Source organism: Acanthisitta chloris, unplaced genomic scaffold (genome assembly GCF_000695815.1).
Source record: "Acanthisitta chloris isolate BGI_N310 unplaced genomic scaffold, ASM69581v1 scaffold16469, whole genome shotgun sequence".
Lineage (NCBI taxonomy): Eukaryota > Metazoa > Chordata > Aves > Passeriformes > Acanthisittidae > Acanthisitta > Acanthisitta chloris.
This window is the reverse complement of record NW_008693283.1, coordinates 57,589-76,266: the sequence shown is the minus strand read 5'-3', so window position 1 is coordinate 76,266 and position 18,678 is coordinate 57,589. Positions and strand designations below refer to the sequence as shown.

Genomic DNA, 18,678 nt, shown 5'->3' with positions numbered 1-18,678 from the left:
TGTGGTAGCAAAATTACAGAAACGTTTCAGGAACAAATCAAATATGTATGTATATATTTATTTATTGTGAAAACTGAGGAAGAACATCTTCAGACAGCTTCTCTTTCTGGGTGCACAACAAAATTACTCTGGAAACAAAAAGTGATACTGCTGTAACTAACCATAAGCACAAACTATTCTCCCTTGAAATAGCAATCAGCTTCCACACAGAAATGGGAGATCCCAAATCTACTTCCATCTGGAATGCCCTGTAATTCACGAGTCAGCAGTTTCAAAGTTAAGGAATAGAGTTTAGATTATTATGATTTCTAGTAGACCTCAAAAGAAATAAAATTCTGAAATCATCTTCTATTTCAAGATGAATTTCCTCCTAATTATCTAATTATGCAGCTTTTAGAAATTTTTTCCCCCAGGCGTTAAATAATAAAGGCATTTACCTTACGTAATTCTAGGTGTAAATTCAATAAGAGGCAAGAAGTCCATCAAGTTGCCAGTTCTTCCTTGAGGACAAGGGTAAATGGCAATAATCCTCACTAAGTAATTTCTCTTCCAGGAAAAGGACGTGGCTCCTGACAGCAGGCTGCTGAGGAGAGTGAGAGAAGCTGCGCTCCAGACTGAAAGTCTTTCCCCTTTTATACATACAAACACTTCCACACGCCTTACTGACTTTTTTCTTGCCCTTGCCATCTGCAATACAGTCCTGGTCTCCACAGCTACCGAGCCAAGACAAAGGGTAATCTAAATCTAAGTGTATGAGGAAAATTGATTATGCTTCCATTTAACAGAATAGAGCAGTGTTCAGTGAAACCTGAAATGGTGAAAAATGGTTGGTTTGGGAGTTCTACTCTAGTTCCTTTACCTTTTGTGTAATATCTACTGTTTCCCTGCCTGTGTATCCTTTCCTACCATGGCTTTTTATGGCTGATGAATAGCTGTGGCTACCACAGGATCTGCACTTTTATTATACTAAATTACATATGCTGTAAGAGTTATGTTGAACATATTGGGTTCTCTCTGATCTGTCAGGCCAATGACAGAACTATTGAGGGCTTGATTATATCTCTGCTTTGTAGGTAGGGATACAAATCACCATCAAATTTGAATTGCAACTCACCTCTGACTCATCTACTGAATTCTCCCACCACAGTTAAAGTGGGGGGAGGAGGGAGGAGGAGATGGAAAGACACATGACAGGGGCTAGAGTTGCTTTTATAATTACTGCCATTTAGATGCAGAAAAATATATTTAGTTTTGGAGAAGTATCTTATAGTTCACATTTATTTATTTTTAACCATAGGTTTTCTCATATTTCTAGGTCACAGTCCCACCACCAATAAAAGCTTCAGGAATCACCCTGGAGAAGATTCATCAGATATTTCAAAGGCTAAAATTAGCAAGTCTTAGTCAATCTTTTTCATCATCTCAGTCTAGTTCAGACCTCAGCGCTAGCTTCAGTGCAAAGAACACTGAGGAGCCTCTTGCTGCTTTGGATGGCTGTGGCAATGACAGCTGCTGTGCCAGTGCTAGAGGTGATGAGCTCCAGGACAAGGGCAGTACAGATATTGGTAGTGCCTCCTTGGATGAGGTTTTTAAGTCTGTGACTAGCAGTTCTTTACCAACAGACTTCTGTTACGAGGCTGAGAGCCCAGATGAGGCAGCTCTTGTCTATGCTGCCCAGGCATACAGCTTCACCCTAGTGTCCCGAACTCCAGAGCAGGTGACCGTACGCTTGCCACAAGGAACACTCCTGACCTTTGATATTCTCTACACTTTGGGATTTGACCCAGTAAGGAAAAGGATGTCTGTAGTGGTGAGACACCCTCTAACCAAGGAGATTGTTGTCTACACCAAAGGTGCTGACTCTGTTATAATGGACTTGCTGGAAGACACTGCCAAAGGTAATTAGCCAGGGAGCTATTTCTGTTGTGTCTCCTATAAAGAAGTTTGCAGTACTCTTTTCTGCATGAAATGTTATGTCTAGCCATTAGAAGTATAAAAAAAGGAATAAGCTTTCTCTAGTGTTATCCTTGCAGATCAGCACTGAGGTATTTATTTAACCTCAGTAGTGCTTAGAATATGGAATGGGCTAATTAAAATTCACTGACAGTGCTAACCCATGTGGATTGTGTACTCTGCAATAATACTGTCATAAGGGCCTGACCATTGTATTTCAGCTTGTCAGCAAGAGTGCTATAACATTAACAAACAAACAAAAACCACAAGTAATGTTGTCTTAAAAGAAATAAGGATTTTTAACAAGCTTTCAGCTTATGCACAGCCAACACTTTTCAGCTTTAAAAGAAATTGCTATTATATTGGAGTCTGCTTTTCTTTAATGGCCACTCTTTTTTAACCTTAGGCCAATAGATCTTACAATATCTGTGCTTAAAATAAGGAGTCATATCCTTGTGTTTCACAGGTGACATTCATGCAGAGAAAAGAATGAAACAAATAAAAGAAAAAACACAGAAGCATCTGGACTACTATGCCCGTGATGGACTGCGAACTCTGTGCATAGCTAAGAAGGTTGGAGAGCTGTGACCTGATACTGTTTACAGCTTTGCTATGTACATGTCAATAGATTTCCTAGAAAAATATAATTGTTATAATTCTTTTTGCTTCACAGAACAAGCCAGATACAACCCATCTTTTTGTCCCTCTATTTGCTTGCTCTGCAGTCTTTTTTTCCCTCTTTTTCCTCAGCGTGAGCAGATGAGGTATTTTTAGTCAATCTCAAGACATTCATTTCTGTTTCTCTTTTGGTAACTCTAGCTGACCTTCTCTATAGTGCTTCCAAGCAAGAAACAAAAAGTCTGCAGATGAGCCAACCTTTTTCTGTTTTGCTTGGCATTAAACTTTCAAAACTCTTGCCATGAACTTGGGCTAGAACATCTTAGTGCCATACTTTAATGCAGAAACTGTCTATGTGCAACAAATAGGTTATATTCAAGCTCTGGAGAATGTAGAGCAACCTTCAGAAACTGTGTTCCAGTTCAGACTCCCAGCTAAGGGCTGTATGATCAAGAGTTTCTCTAGGTCATATTTTTGAGTCTCAGCTGTAGGCCATTTGTATAAACTACTCATTTTTGCAGTTTTCTCTTGGAAATGTTTGTGTTATTTTAAAGATGACACAGTACTTTACCAGCTTGGATAGGAGTTAAGTCTCTGTGATCCATAAAGTTGGCATTCCTCTCTTATTTAAATTTAAAATAAGCTCTGTTTAAATTGTGCTATGCAGGTCTTGAATGAAGATGACTTTCAAAAATGGGCCAATTTTCGTCGGGAGGCAGAAGCTGCAATTGACAACAGAGAGGAGCTGTTAATGGAGACAGCACAGCATCTGGAGACCAAACTCACCTTGCTGGGTAGCTAAAAATAAGAATTGTCATCGTGTGAAGTATCACTTGCTCTCCTGTGATATTCTTGGCAATCAGACAGACAACAGCTTATACTAATTTATATCCAAAAGTCTTCCTCTGAGGTTTGGAAATCTCCAGACTAGGGTATACAGTCCAATGACAGTGTCTAAACAAGTTCTAAAGCATTTTGAGCAGCAGTATCTTTGAAAAGTATACTGAAACTATCATACACCAGGAGCAAAGAACATGTACATCAGCTGTTACTGTGGCTCAGCTGACACAGTAGATAATGAAGTTCCCGCAATTCAATCACATGTCCATGTTCTTAGGCAAACCTATAAAACACTATAAATTGACTCCAGTTTTGAGCACAGATTCCAAAGGAATTTTGGTAATTGAACTGTGTTATAAAAGCCAGTAACTTACACATGCAGGGATTTTGCTAGAGAATTCCTGATGTTGTTGCGTTGTTGTGTTTGTTTCCTGCACTTTTCAAATGATTAACATTAAAACTTGCATTCATTGACACTTCTGCAGCATTCATTACCCTCGTATCTAACACCATTCTGTTAAGTTAGGGAGCTTTTCAGTGCTTTCTGTTCTATTTTGTTTCCAAAAATCTCTAGGACTTTGATTTTTGGAGTTGCCTCAGTCTCATTTTTCTGTGAATAGAATTTTTGCCCATAATTCATTATGTTGAATTCCTGTGATTGCAAGATATTAGCATTATGGCTTCTCATAATCTCTGCAGTGATTTAAAAAATTAGAGTAATACTGGTAAATGCCATAAGCAGAACACATAAGAGATAATGTAGATCTTGTCATAATCTGTTACCTTTGCCAGCTCTTTGGGCTGTGTGCTTTCATACTTTAATTTGCAAAAAGTGTTCTTTTAGCTTAAACTGATATCTATCTTAAATGTACCACAGTTACAGCATCTTCAAACTGACCTCTAGTGGAAGAGATAAGGAGTATTGTAGCATTCAAATGGTGATTTACCATCAGTATGAGTGTTGGCATCTGCTTCTAAGTTTGTGCATTTTCAAAAAGAAAATGTACTGTACTATTTCTTCTGCCTTTGATAGCTGAAGCATCTAACTTGACAATAGGGACAGTATTCATTTAAATAGTCAAAGTTCATCTTTTCTGGTTGCTTTGATGGGACTTAATGCAGTACATTAAAAATGCATATGGTGTGATTCTTCTGCCAGCACATTGTCATTTTGGATTATTAAGAGTAAATGAAACGCATTGTTCTAGCAATGAGCAAAATGAAGGGCCAGAACTTGATTGCTGACACTTTCAGACCTTAATCCAAATGCAGATCTTGTGCCCAGGTGTTTATTTGCTGGACAATACCTTGGCTCTACTCTTGAAAAATTCAGAAGCATGACTGGGAATCAAAGACCTTTTCTTAAACAAGAAAATAGCAGCCTGATTTCCAAATAAAGAAAACTATTTCTCGTCTTTTCCTCTTTGCCCAGGAGCAACAGGGATTGAAGATCGGCTACAAGATGGAGTACCTGACACTATTATGGCTCTTCGAGAAGCTGGAATACAAATCTGGGTGTTGACAGGAGACAAACAGGAAACAGCAATTAACATTGCATACTCCTGTAAACTCCTGAACCAGAGAGACACTGTCTTCACCATTATCACTGAAAATAGGGTGAGTAGAGAAAGACAAGATGTATGGAATTGACTATCTTGCCCTTTGTGTCTTGCAGCTTGGTGCTGCTTTGCTTTAGACCACATTCAACAGGATGAATTATGTAGAGTTTCGTTCAATCAGAATACACTGATTTTTCCAAATGAAAATATTCTTTTTTAAAATTACCTAAATTACTAGCTATTACTTGAATTACTAGCTTTAGGCAGAAGGTAATATGCAGTTTAAGTGCCTAATTCCTTAATAACGTTGATATCTGGATTTTCACCTTACAATAGAAATTTCAGTCACAATGATATTTTAACCCTAGGTGATATCTGTTCGAAGACATTTGGAAAGTGCTGTATGAGTCAGCCAGGGAAATGTATGCAGGTGTAGATTTAATTAAATTCAGAACTTTCTAGTCGTGTGTTCCCTAATAGAATTAGACTTCAGCAGAAATTTATTAGTGAACAATTTAACCTAGTTTCTTTTTGTGTAAGTGGCATTTCACCTTCTTGAAAACCTAAACATAGTTCTTGTGGGCCGGTTAAAAACACAGTCTCGACATTCCTTGGTGGCGCACGTAGTTGCTGATGTGCACAGTTATTCCCTGAATTTCCATGGGCAGCAAGAAGGACAGGCAGTAGGCAAAGCAAACATACTCCAAAATGAGGATAATCACTTCAAGGCTGCGTCTGTCAGCTCCTGTGACTCACGAAAACGCAGCGAGCAATCTGTGGTGCAATCTATGGCTATTCCTGAAACTGTCTGAACGGAAGAGAGAAAATAGAGTCCTAACTTCCAAAGAGAGTAAATGCCATTATGGATGGTGAAATTAAACAGGCTTTAGAAAAACCACCCTGGTTTTTGCAGGTTGTAGAATAACATAAGCAGGGTACCAGGAATACCACGCCTTGATTTCAGAAAGTGGAGTGGCCACCACTCTGTACAGCCTCACACCTCATCCCTCCAGGCATCCAGGTGGGACAGATGGCTTTGTGAGATGGATTTAGGGAAGAGTAAGTTCAGACATTATGATTAAACCAGACCCATTTGCTAAGGAGATCAGCCCTGGTCGTTTCTAAACCCAAAAGCAATGTCCAAAATGCCAACTGTGATGTCCTTTTTGCTGGTGACCTCTTACCTCCCATAGAGCCCTGGAAGCCCCTGAGGTGCCCCCAGAGTAGCTGCTGCACTTTTCCTGGTGCTGCTCTGTCCTCTGTGCAGTGTCACTTCTGGCCTCCACTGAGCAGGGATGGGAGGCACCATGAGACCAGCCTTCCCATGGGCAGGCAGGAGGCTGTGGAGGGCTGGCAGGACTTCCTTCTGTGACTAGGCAAGTCACCCATCTCAGTTTCCTCAATTTTTCTCCCCACAGAAGGGAGGTTACCAATATGAACTTGCCTTTCTCTATAAAGCTATTGTGAGGATTAATTAAATATAGTTAAAATACTGACTGTTTTTCTTGTGATAGGCAATTGTATAGAGCAGTGAGATGGCCTACTTTCTAACTGCTTTTGTCTGCAGTTACTAGCTCTCCAAATGAGAATAAAATCCTATGTAAATGTCTGTCTCTTTTAATGTCACGGAAATAGGGAAACACGCTAAGATGATATGGAATTTGGCACAGAATACATTCCTTGCTTCAATGTGTAATTTCATTTGATACGCATATCTGCTTTAACGGAAGGCAGAATGAATACATTTAGGATGGAAATTAGAAGATGGCTTCTGCCAGAGGAGTGATGCTGCAGGCAGGACCACCCTGGCTCCGGGAAACACAGGCACAGGCACTAACCCACAGCACACTCTGTGACCCTGGATCCAGGCTCAGGCACAGGCCGTGCACATATGGGGCTTGTGGGAATCCCTGCAGTTCAGTGGGCACTGACATTGCTCCACAAAAAAACATTTAGTTCCCTCCCTTTCAAAATGAAACCAAGGACAGACACTGGTTCTGAAAGAGACTCCTAATAGCAGCAATGAGGAACACAAAACAAACATACAAAGCATTTAACCTGTTAGTTTTGCCAAAGTTAACTCTTGAAGTGGCTTCAGTGGGAAGGGTGTCTCTTTATCCCCTGAGCCCAGCAGCTCATTCAAACACTGAAAATGAAATGTCTTCCATGAAGTTGCAGTATTAGTAGGTAACTTGGTGGATTCATTTCAAATGGCAAGCCAAGGCAAACCAGGAATTCGCACTACAATTTTTGGTTTGCTCACAGAAAGATGATGCTTCTTCAATACATTTTAGAGGTTTTAAGTGTGCAGGCTAGATACATTTTATTAGATGTCAGAGGTACATTTGGTTCCAGAACCTCCCACTTAAGTGTAATTTAAATCTTGCAAACATCCTACACAAGTACCTTATGCAACATAAAGTGAAAATAACATTTTAGAACTGAATCATCACTCAATAAAGCTGACAGAAAAGGTAGAAAAAGGAGTGTTTAGCTCCTCAGGTACTGACTGCCATGCCACAGAAGGAGGACTTTCAGTGCTAACAGGCTGCAAAAGAACTTTGAGACCATTCTGGATGTTCTCTGATAGTGGTGTGTCAACTTAGGAGATTTGTATTGGAGAGGTAATAGTGTTCCCCTTAAATCTGTTTGTATCTACAACTAAGTCAATTACAGTTGTATGCAACTAAAAGGGAACTTGGTCAAAAATGAGGCAGATTTGCTAAGAGAAAAGGATTTTGTTTGTGTTTGACGCACAGTGCTGGAAAGTATGTTTTATTTCTGCTCCTAATTGTGACATGTGCCTGATTTGTGACCTAGAAAAGGCCAAACTCTCTAAGTTACTGGATAATTTTGAAAATCTGAACTTGTTGTTTCTCTACCACAGTTTATTTCTTATGGAATCAAATGCTGCACTACCTCACATCGTTCATATCACAACTAGATTTTTCAATCTCTTTTAAAATAAGGATTTTCTTCTTAACTTCTGAAGTCTCAGCATTGCAAATGCACATATGTCCTCCTGATGTAAAGATTATTTTATTTTCTTTCAAAATAATTCCTTCAGTTAACAGACTGATAAAATGTGCAATGTTTTCACTGAAGGACTTGATGTCATCATTGACATCAAATCAATATCTCCATTGATTTGATGTCTCCAAATCAGATTAATTAATTAATTCATCTCCAATAATCTCCAATCAGATAAATCAGTTCATTTCTCAGTCAGTCTTCCCTAATGTTTATCTGATAGGCTTAAACCCACTGGCATGATTATACAAACATACACTTGGTAAGATGCTGTGCTGTAAAGGGAGATGGAGATAACTGTTTCTAGAAACATGTCTGTTTTCTCACAGGAAACTTGCGAATCTCTCTTGAACTTGACCTTGGAAGAGGTGAAGAAGAATTATGAGTTTGACAAACCACAGAGGAAAATTTTTGGCATTATCCCAACATCTTTCTCAGCCTCTGAGGCCCCCAGTCCTGACTTTGGGCTGGTAATTGATGGACAGACACTGAACATCATCTTCCAGGGGGGCTTGGAGGAGAAGTTGCTGGTGCTGACGAAGTACTGCCGCTCCGTGCTGTGCTGCCGGTCCACCCCTCTGCAGAAGAGCATGGTGGTCAAGCTCGTCCGGAGGCAGCTGAAAGCAATGACCCTGTCAATAGGTACCTCCATCCTGAATCTCACAGGGTAAAAGGGAGTCGGGTTGTTCCTTTAAGAGTTATGGAAGTGTAGAGAATATATTGTGCAGGTTATTTTTTGTGCCTCTGATAGATACAATGGAGAAACAGATTGAACAATCTTTCTTGATCAAAGCATATGAAAGTCCTTCTCCAGCTTTCACTAAGCAAATCTGGCACCCCTTTAAACAAAATGAAGACATTCCAAATTCAAAATCTCCCAGCAGAGTCTTTCATGCACACCAGTACAAACACATGTACACATTCCCTCTGGAATGTCTTTGCTTTGGGCCTGGAAAGCACTCAAGAGTAGTCGCTATTTTGTCTTTTCATAAAGCCCTTTTCCTGTCAGATTTTCCCAGCTGGTAGAAACAGAGTTATCCCCAGAGTGGTATTAAGCACTGACTCATTTGGCTTTTACCTCCAAGTAATGTGAAATGCTTTGAGTTTTCTGCCCCACTTTTAGTAAGTGATGCCACTCAGATCCTTGCAGAATTGATTTTGATGACTTCAAACTAAAAAATATGCTTCTGTGGACAAAACCAGAAAGGAAGAATCTGTTGTATTTTAAAATTTCTTGCTTTGCCTTACAGTACAAAATATAAGCTTTCAGCCTTCTGCTTAATTTGCTTTGCTTTACCAGCTAACCTAATTTACAATCTCCACATTGCAAACAACAACCATGGCTGTTCTTTCTCTGGAAATTTGGTTATGTATTTAACATATTGCTGCGAGTTGAAACGATCAAAATAACTCCTGAAATTGGCTTGTTACATTGTCATCTGCAATCAAATTTATCATACCATTCAGAGAATTCAGTGAAGTAGGATGTGCTGCAAAGCATGTTGCTGAGCATATGGAGTTCACCAAGCAGAAACACACAAAACGATGCAGATGTAGATGGTGTCAGGGTGTCCACTGCACCACTCAGCTGGTCCCAGTGTGGGGCTTTGCCCCAGTGGAGCCAGGTCTACAGGGAAGGAGGGAGAATATTCCCACCAAGATCAGAGCCTAGTGGTCATGATTGCTTGATGATGAGTATCAGTTATCCTAATTAGGTTGCATGGTAGTACAGAATAGCCAAAGTAATCAGCATGGTTTTCTTCTTCTGATACAGGCACTGTATTAAGCACCTTTTCTTGCACTTTTATTGTTCCCTCCTGTCTTCCCATTCTAGGTGATGGTGCAAATGATGTAAGTATGATTCAAGCAGCTGATGTTGGAATTGGAATATCTGGCCAAGAAGGCATGCAGGTATCCTGTCAATTTATTTCCTTTCCTCTTTTGTCATGTAGTCTCTTGCTGCTTAATAAGTGTCATAGCAGCTCTGTACTCTCAAGTGTCATCTTAAAAATGAAAGTTGGCACCATTACTGTCATAAATTAATATGCAGTTCAGAATTATGGATCCAGCCAAAAAGAGCATTTTGAGCCAACAATTAGCATGCATGGACAAACGTGTGTTTGCTCATAAGCCTGGAAAATTAGCAGATGCCTATCTAGTGTTAGGTTAGCATCTGGTTTCTGAATCCTCTCTGCTGCTACATTTCCAGGTTTTGTGGATTCTTTTCCAGTGTTTTTCGCCCTGAATTCTTTCTCACACATCCCCATTTCTCATTCTCCTTAAATGGAGAGTTCTGCAGAGATACACAGTTCCAACTCTTTTCTTGAGGGTTAGAGGGGTTTTTTTTCTACAATATGCAATAGTAGGAAATTATTTCAATGTCCCTATTCAAATTTCATTATATTGGGTGGTGTAAAAGATATATTATAAATGACCCTCTGTTTCTTTTTCCAAAGGCAGTAATGGCTAGTGACTTCGCAATATCCCGATTTAAGCATCTCAAAAAACTGCTTCTTGTCCACGGACATTGGTGTTATAGTCGCCTGGCAAGGATGGTAGTCTACTTTTTCTACAAAAATGTGGTAAGATTAATAAAATTATGGATTTTTTTCAGCCTAGCAAGGGTTAATTCCAGAGCTGGGAGTATTTTTTGGTTGGTTTTGGTTTTTGCAGGTTATACTGTTTCTTAATAGGAAGGTATGGTTTGTGTTTCTTCACTTTGCAAGTTTATAGCATGTACCTCCTTCTCAGTAATGTGCTGCATAAAGCATTGAGTAAAATATGGGTTCTAAATATGTTTTGAAATAGCATTATTCCACAGGGAAAAGGGACTCAAGGCTTAGTAACTTTACACAGTAGTTCAAGAAACTTTATTAATAATACCCATGAGCCACAAAATAAAATTTGCATACGGAAGATCAGATTATTAGTTCTAGAATATAGAAGATGACTCTGCACTAAGAATTGCTTGCCTGTGAAACCTCTGAATTTTTATAGGAACCTCTTGCAAGTAATGATGCAGTCATACCTGGCATTTTTATTAAAAATTTAATGTATATGCAAATGAGCTGTGCATTGAAGTATAATGTAAAGTGGAAAAAAGAGAGTAATTCAGTCTCTACAATACTATGCAAACAAGTCCATTTGACATGAAATACACTGAGCATGAAAGGCTATTTACCTAGAATTCAAAGTATCTGTTTTTGTGGGGTTTTTAATAATTTTGAATAAGGATTACTTCTTATCGCTGTTAAAATTTGTAGTGGAAATGAACAATTTCCTTCTTTTGATTGGACATCCTTTTATAGAGTTCAAAGGATATTTATTTGCAATGTGAAATAACTCTCCAGACTGGGATGCTGCTGCTCTATTATCTCTCCAGTAGCATTAGGGAGCAGGAGGCCTTTTATTCTGCATGGACAACTAGTTTCTAAAAGGATTCTAAACTGTGCTGCTCAGAGCTGTGAACAGTTTGCTTAATTATTCTCTGGCATGGTCTTAAAGAAACCTAATAGCTTTTAAAAAGCTGTAACACAGTGGATTGCAGTGAAGGAGACCCTTCAGATATACTGCTTTATGGAATGAAGGGCAGCACTATCTACTAACTGTACCTTAACCAAAACCGTGTATTCTTAGGGGACTCTGTTAATAACCAATCCTACATAAACCTCATAGCTGGAACTAGGAGAGACATAGCCCACCCATGCACTGCAAACTAAAGGGAACAGTAGGGAATAGTGTGGGGAAAGGAAGAGGATGTAAAGAAGAGGCCACAGGAAAAACGCAGCTTTATGACTCTCACAACCCAAAGGGAGATGAAATCACCTCAGCATGAAGGATGTACTTCTGTGTATGTGGAGAGCCAGAGCACACCTTCTAACATGATTTTTGTTTTTGTTTACTTCTTCACAGACCTACGTCAACCTGCTCTTCTGGTACCAGTTCTTCTGTGGGTTCTCAGGCAGCACAATGATCGATTACTGGCAGATGATTTTTTTCAACCTCTTCTTCACCTCAGTGCCCCCTCTTCTCTTTGGAGTCCTGGATAAAGATGTTTCTGCAGAAACACTTCTAGGTTTGCCAGAGTTATACAAGACTGGACAAAATTCAGAGGTATGTCACAATTGCAGAAAATAGTTTAGACTTACTTGGAACCAAATGACCCATTTTATGGTGTCTAGTTTACTGATGTCCATTAAAAGAAGGTATAATTGTAGCTGTCAGAAAAACTGGTTAGAAACTTGTCATTGAAGTTATTGCAAAGAGCACACATATACAGTTACATTCCTGGTTTGGCATATACATACAGTACAGTAGCACTTATTCTGAAACTGCCTTAAAATTTTTAATAGGAAATTCTGAAAATATTAACAAGCAAAATTTGAAGTGGCCTTAGTTTTAATTCACTATATTGCAGGGTAATTAGGAATTCTTATCACTCCTACTTTTCCTCCTACTCTACCTACTTTCATTGTCCTGGGCTGTTTTTCATTAGTGATGAATGCTGGTGGTTTGGATCATGTTTAATGATGTTTTGAAAAACCTAAGCAAGAGACAGCAGAATTTAAGGATTCTTTTTAGAACTTTTCATCCCTTTTCTGAGTAGTTCTTGGACCTCACATATAGAATTGAGCAACCTGGTCTAGTGGGAGATGTCCCTGCCCAGGGCAGGGTGTGTTGAAACTAGATGACCTCTAAGGTCCATTCCAACTCCTTAACATACTATGATACTATGATATATTTAAAATATATTAAAAATATATGTTATGTGACATTTTGAAGAGCTCATTGTTGTTCATTTGGCATTTTGCCTGCGCTGAAACAACAGGAGCCCAGTCTTCTGTCACTCCAGTAGTGCATCCCACTCCATGGGAGCTGTGGCCCCATAGGTCACTAGATAAGTTTAAATATGACACATAGTGAAATTCATGTGGCACAAAATAAATGTTTTAATGGAAGAAAGGATTTTTGACCAGTTCTATAGTTCTAGGAAGCACTTTGTTGATAAAGAATTTGAAGAACGGGATCCTTTGGGAAAAGATGAGACATCCATGAAATTCAGCTTTTAAGACTCCTGGTTGACTTGCTAATATTCCTAAGGTCTGTCTTTACTTAACATAGAGAAAATGCCTGTTCAGAGAAAAACCTTTGGTTTAATCAGCTGCTGAGGAGGCATTTACTCAGGAAAGGAGACCAGTTAGCTATAATCAGTAGTCTGAATGGAAGAAAAACAGACAGCAATTATGTCCGCAGGACAGGCTAGAAATGTGTATCCCATCATAGTGACTGTTATCTATACACTCCTGCAGATGTACAACCTGTCAACCTTTATTATTACAATGCTGGATGCCTTCTATCAGAGCCTCATTTGCTTCTTTGTCCCTTATTTGGTAAGTAACAGGCATATTCATATTCTTATTCTCCTGTTCTCCTTAAAAAGTAGAAAATTCACTTCTGAATAATCGGGGTTCATTACAGTCTCTCCACCTGTTTTCTAGATGTACAAGGACTCTGACATAGACATGTTTTCCTTTGGAAATCCCATCAACACCATCTCCCTCCTGACCATTCTCTTACACCAGGCTCTAGAAATGAAAACATGGGTATGTGTCTGACCTGTCCTGCTCACAGGACTATTGTTTTTCTGTGAGCATAGCATTGTCTGTATACATGGCATTGTCTTTCAGAGTCATTTACCTGAATTCTGGGTCACAAAAAGTAAGTAACAGATGCACTGAGATTTCACAATGTGCTAGAATTTATTAGCCTCAGGATAATACCTTCATGTGCACACTGACAGGATTTGTTTGTACTGTGCCTTTGGACAGGACAGTACACAATATTTGCATATTTCAATATATGAGGATGTGTTAATTCAAGAACAGTATTCACTGTTGCTTTGTAAGTTAATTTCTGGCTCTTTCTCCTGCTGCACTTTTCAGCAGCATAGACCATTGGATGCCCTCTTTCCAACCTGCATTTGTCTCCTCCTGTCTTACAAACAGAGTCAGGGTGTCACAGCCATCATTGTCATGTTGTATTCTTCTGCTTGCAGACCCTGTTCCAGCTGGTGGTGATGATTTGCAGTGTGGCATTTTACCTCATCTTCTCTCTGCTCTACAACGCTTTCTGCGTGGTCTGCAACCCTCCAAACAGTCCATACTGGATTATGGAGAGACAGCTGACAGACCCCACCTTCTATTTACTGTGTCTTATCACCCCAGTCATCGCGCTCTTGCCAAGGTTTGCAGGTTTTCCTCTCAAATTTCATTTTGTGGATTTGTAGGCATTTCAGTGAAGTAACAATAGTGATGTGTATGGATATGGGATATGTCAGGCACATGTGTTGCACAGGGATAATTGATCAGTGTGGAAGTTAGATGTCTGGGTTCAACTTTCCAGTTCACAAACCATTCATTTATTTGGTTATATAACTCTAGATAAGTCACTATATATCTACTGCTTTTGTTTTCCCATCAGGAAAACCTTTCTTTCTGGGGTGCTTCAAAGTTTACCAGTACAAATCTGCTATGTAATTGTTCACTGTCATAAACACAATGTTTTTAAGCTGATCAAGACTACAAAGCAAGTCTTGGAAATATTCCTGTGTGCTTTGAGAGTTGCAAAATATATTCTGTTTTTTAAGTACATTACAGTGCATTGTTAAGCTAAATTTAAAAACATATTTGCTTATTAAATAATTTTCTGCATCCAGAGTTTTAGTTTTACTCTGTGCAATAAATCAAGTATGTTAAATATAGCTTTAACTGAGACTGAATAATATTTGGAGAGGGATAATTATTTTGATAGGTTGCTGAAAAAAATGGTTTGAAAAACATATCGATTCTGTTTCCATATATGTATATGGGAAGCTTACTGCATTTTGTACTTCATACCTTATTCTTTCAGCAGATGTGCTTTGTTTGAGTTGCTCCACTTATTTAATATATTTATTTGGTTTTGGACAATGAAAGAAATGGGTTGGTTTGACTGTCTTGCTAGTTTCCTTATCCTAATTGCCATGAAGTAGTGCAGCACACTGGTATTGCAAGAATCAGGAAAACATTTTTAGTATCTGGTTCTGTAGGTGCTTTGAGGCATTAGAATCTGAGGGGACCTTTCAAGACTAGATAGTATTTTTCTTCAGATTATTATTATTATTTCCCTATTTGAGTTGAGATGCTCTTCTGATTTCTTGTTGCGTTATATGAGTTCAGATCAGAATAAGCAACACATAGTTCAGTAAGGTCTCATGTCTGCTAGGCAGGGCATCCTTTTCCAGTCCGCTTCGCTGTGTGATTTTTGTTTTCCTATCAGCCCTCAGTCACTGTGTCATTTCTGACCCTGAGGTTTCTACTAGAAGCTGCATCAAACACATGGCTAAAGAACTTGTATCTCTGTCTCAGGAATTCAGCACGGTTAAGATCCTTGCTGCCTCAGCAGGTTGCTGAACTTAAGGATCTTGATAGTTTCAAAGCTGGAGAACTGCTGTAGGTACCCCAGATTGTTTTCTGCTAAGTCCTCTGTTCACAGAATATTCAGCTACAACTGAGCTGTGCCAGCATATCACAACAGTGGTGAAACCACCCTTTGCTAAAATGCACTGGATTTTCAGTTCCATTCCATGGTCCATCTCACCATGCTGCCTGCTCTCCATCTCCCTCAGAAACCACTTGGAGCCTTGAGATCCTGGTTTCTTTCTAAGTGGTTTTGTTAAAATCCTTGATTTCCTCAGGTCTTCCTTTTAGTACTGCCTGCTGTTCTAGCTGCTGCCTCTGAGATGCCCCAGCCCTCTGGAGAGGACTGGCCTGTGCCCTGCCTGCTCCAGGCTTTTCCTGGAGCACTAGCTGGCAGTGCTTTGCAGTGTACCCTCTGAGCATCTGCACCTCAGAACTGCCTCTGCACTTTGGGACACAAACCGTACAGCATTGAGTACTAAAACCCTCAAGTCTGAGAAGAACAAAGGGGTCTGAATTTCACTGGCAAGGGAAGACACTGTCTCTTGGAGGATTTCAGCACACAAACCAGATCTATTTCTCCAGCTGTGAAAGGCAGACTGTCCTTTGCCAGAAAACCTGCAGAGACCCAACAAGTAATTAGGTCTTGCACCCTGCAGGGCTGTGAGATGGGCAAAAGCAAGTGAGAGTAGTTCACAGGATGGAAAAGAGTTTTCAGTCCCTTCTCTGTCTCCCTGTCTGATCTACCTGCAACTTTCACAGAAGGTCCAGAAAACAAGTTGAGGGGAATGACAGAGGACAATATGATCCACACCAGGTCTACAGGGACAGACCCGGGCTCTCTACAGCTCTGCTCTTAGCTGCCCAACCAGATCTGAGATGCTATGGGATTGACTAGCCTGAGCACAGGCAAAGCAAATATGACTTTATCCCCTTCTGCTCGTGCATATAGACCTCAGAAATCCATTGCCTTAAAAGCCCTCTCTGTACTGAGTTTAGCTTGCTAACCTTTTTAATCTTGTTATGCTTATTTATGCATACATTTAGCAGCAGGATGTGAAGACAGCAACTTTCCCAATGCATTTTCAGAGTCCCTCTGTTTGTTTTAAAAATACACGTTGAGGCCATCTATGTAAAGGTCAAATCGTAATAAAAAGATGCTTTGAAAGAGACTTTGGTTTTCACACAAAGCTGACATGACATGAAGAAAGAATGTATGCTCTCTCACTGCACACAACACAGTTACATAAATTCTCTTTCCTACAAAGGGCAGGTAGGACACCTTTTTGTTACTGTTTTCTGAGCAAATCCAAAAGCTGAGGGTTTTAAATTTCTGGCTTTCCGCTATCTATCAAATTAAGGTCCCTTCTTTAGCTTGTTTTAGCAATATAATTATAATTTCAATCTTTTCAAATGCTGCATTTCTTGGTGAGCTTTTGTGCATCTTACTTCACTGTTCAGCAATCAATTAGTTATAAATGCTAAATAAGTGATCACGTATACATATAGTTGACTCCATGCAGGTCAAGATAAGCATATAGTTACATATTACATTAAAATCCAGGAGTCAGCTTTCATCTGCCACGCATAAGGTGTCCACCAAATGCCTATAGAGCAATGGCAAATTAGCACTTGGATTTGTTATGTAGTGCAGATTATGGAAGGAGCCCACTGGTAAAATAATCCCTTTTCTTCCTCTTTCATCAGGTTCTTTATTTTTGCTCTACAAGGAACATTTGGAGCATCTCTGATTCTGAAAGCACAGCAACTAGATAAACTTCCTAAAGGGCAACAGGATCTTGAAATCCAGAAACTGAAATCAAGGAAAGAATCTACTTCTGGTGCATCTGTAGCATCACCTGCATCTAATAATGACCTTGACCAAAACATCAGCCGCTTATGTGTGTCGCCATTTCTAGCAGCAGCACATGGGCACTCAGAAAGTCAGGGACATTCTGCCTCTGAAGTGAATCCTCTCAGGAAACAGACATATGAAGAAGGCTACTATTTCTATAATAGATGGGCAGAGGAAGAATCTGCTGCTACAGATGCATCAGTAGGAGCTTTCTCTGGCCTTCAACCCCTTGTACCCAGCAGGGAAACAAGTCCTGGGCAAGATGGTGGCAAACTGACTAAAGATAATGCCAAAAATTTTAAATATGGAAGCCATCGGAGGTCTGTGAGTGCAGTGACACTCTGATAAAGCATTCAGAAATGGGGCCCACAGCCCTCATGGACAAGGACACCATATGGAAAATAAAAAGTCTATTTATACTTAACCACGGTGCACACTACAAATGGAGAGAAAAACATGTATAGTAGTGCAATACCAACTAATATGAAACTTTTCCAAAGTGCATATATTGACTGGGTTTGTCATTACATGACTTGCTGATCTTCCTGTTTTGTCTTATTAGAGGAATGTTATATGAGCATCATACAGTTGCTGAGAATTGCACAATTGCTTTCTTTCAACAAATTTGTCTGTATCACATTAATAGGGAGTAATTGTACTAGTGAGGTTTCAAAGTTGTTATGCTACTGAGGTAATAGAAAGGGAGTACATTCTTTATTAAACCAAGTCTTAAAGCAACACATTCCACTCTAGCTTTACTATCAAAGTCTTGAAAATACCTTACTAACTTTAATATTATAGTTCTGCCTGGAAAACTCATTATGTCTGGTACTAAATGTACTTGCAGCATAACAGCAATGGAAAGACACTAGTGAATGTTTCAGGTTTCAATACATGGACTTTATGCATATAAAAATATCAGGTCCATAGTCTTGTTTTCCCTGAACAGTAGACTCAGTATTTTTATGCAGGTAGTGCTTTGACCTGATACTGTTAAGAAAAGGACAAATGAGTTTATAAAGAAGAAGAATATAAATACTGAACTACAAGAACTGCCAGGATAACTCAGTGATAAGTGGAGTCTATTTCTTCATACCTACAAAAGTAGATAGGCACGTTCAAGGATTTATGTCCTAGAATTCTAAAGCTGACCCTGATTTTTCATCTAGAAATTCAGTTTCTGCCTTCCATTCTCTATCTCATTATGTAGTGTTGCTCCATTCAATCAAGCATGAATCAAGAGTCCTCTCCACAATTGGTCACATTCAGTTGTTGATGGGGATCTTAATAATGAAGATTTTGACAAGCCACATATGAAGGTCACACATCACATTGCAGTAAGTGCATGGTGTAAAATGACCAAAAT

The 18,678-nt window shown here is 39.4% G+C and overlaps 1 protein-coding gene across 1 annotated transcript in view; it reads left to right on the top strand.

The window, feature by feature from the left end:
• ATP10B (ATPase, class V, type 10B) overlaps positions 1-17,657 on the top strand; it is a 49,603-nt gene extending 31,946 nt beyond the window's left edge. Inside the window, 13 exon segments of the mRNA XM_009083024.1 lie at positions 554-733; positions 1,316-1,898; positions 2,420-2,526; positions 3,239-3,365; positions 4,844-5,028; positions 8,330-8,642; positions 9,835-9,911; positions 10,457-10,582; positions 11,913-12,113; positions 13,310-13,390; positions 13,499-13,603; positions 14,056-14,243; positions 17,165-17,657. Of these exon segments, the coding sequence (XP_009081272.1) occupies positions 554-733; positions 1,316-1,898; positions 2,420-2,526; positions 3,239-3,365; positions 4,844-5,028; positions 8,330-8,642; positions 9,835-9,911; positions 10,457-10,582; positions 11,913-12,113; positions 13,310-13,390; positions 13,499-13,603; positions 14,056-14,243; positions 17,165-17,657 (2,766 nt within the window).
• Positions 17,658-18,678: the final 1,021 nt, after the last annotated feature.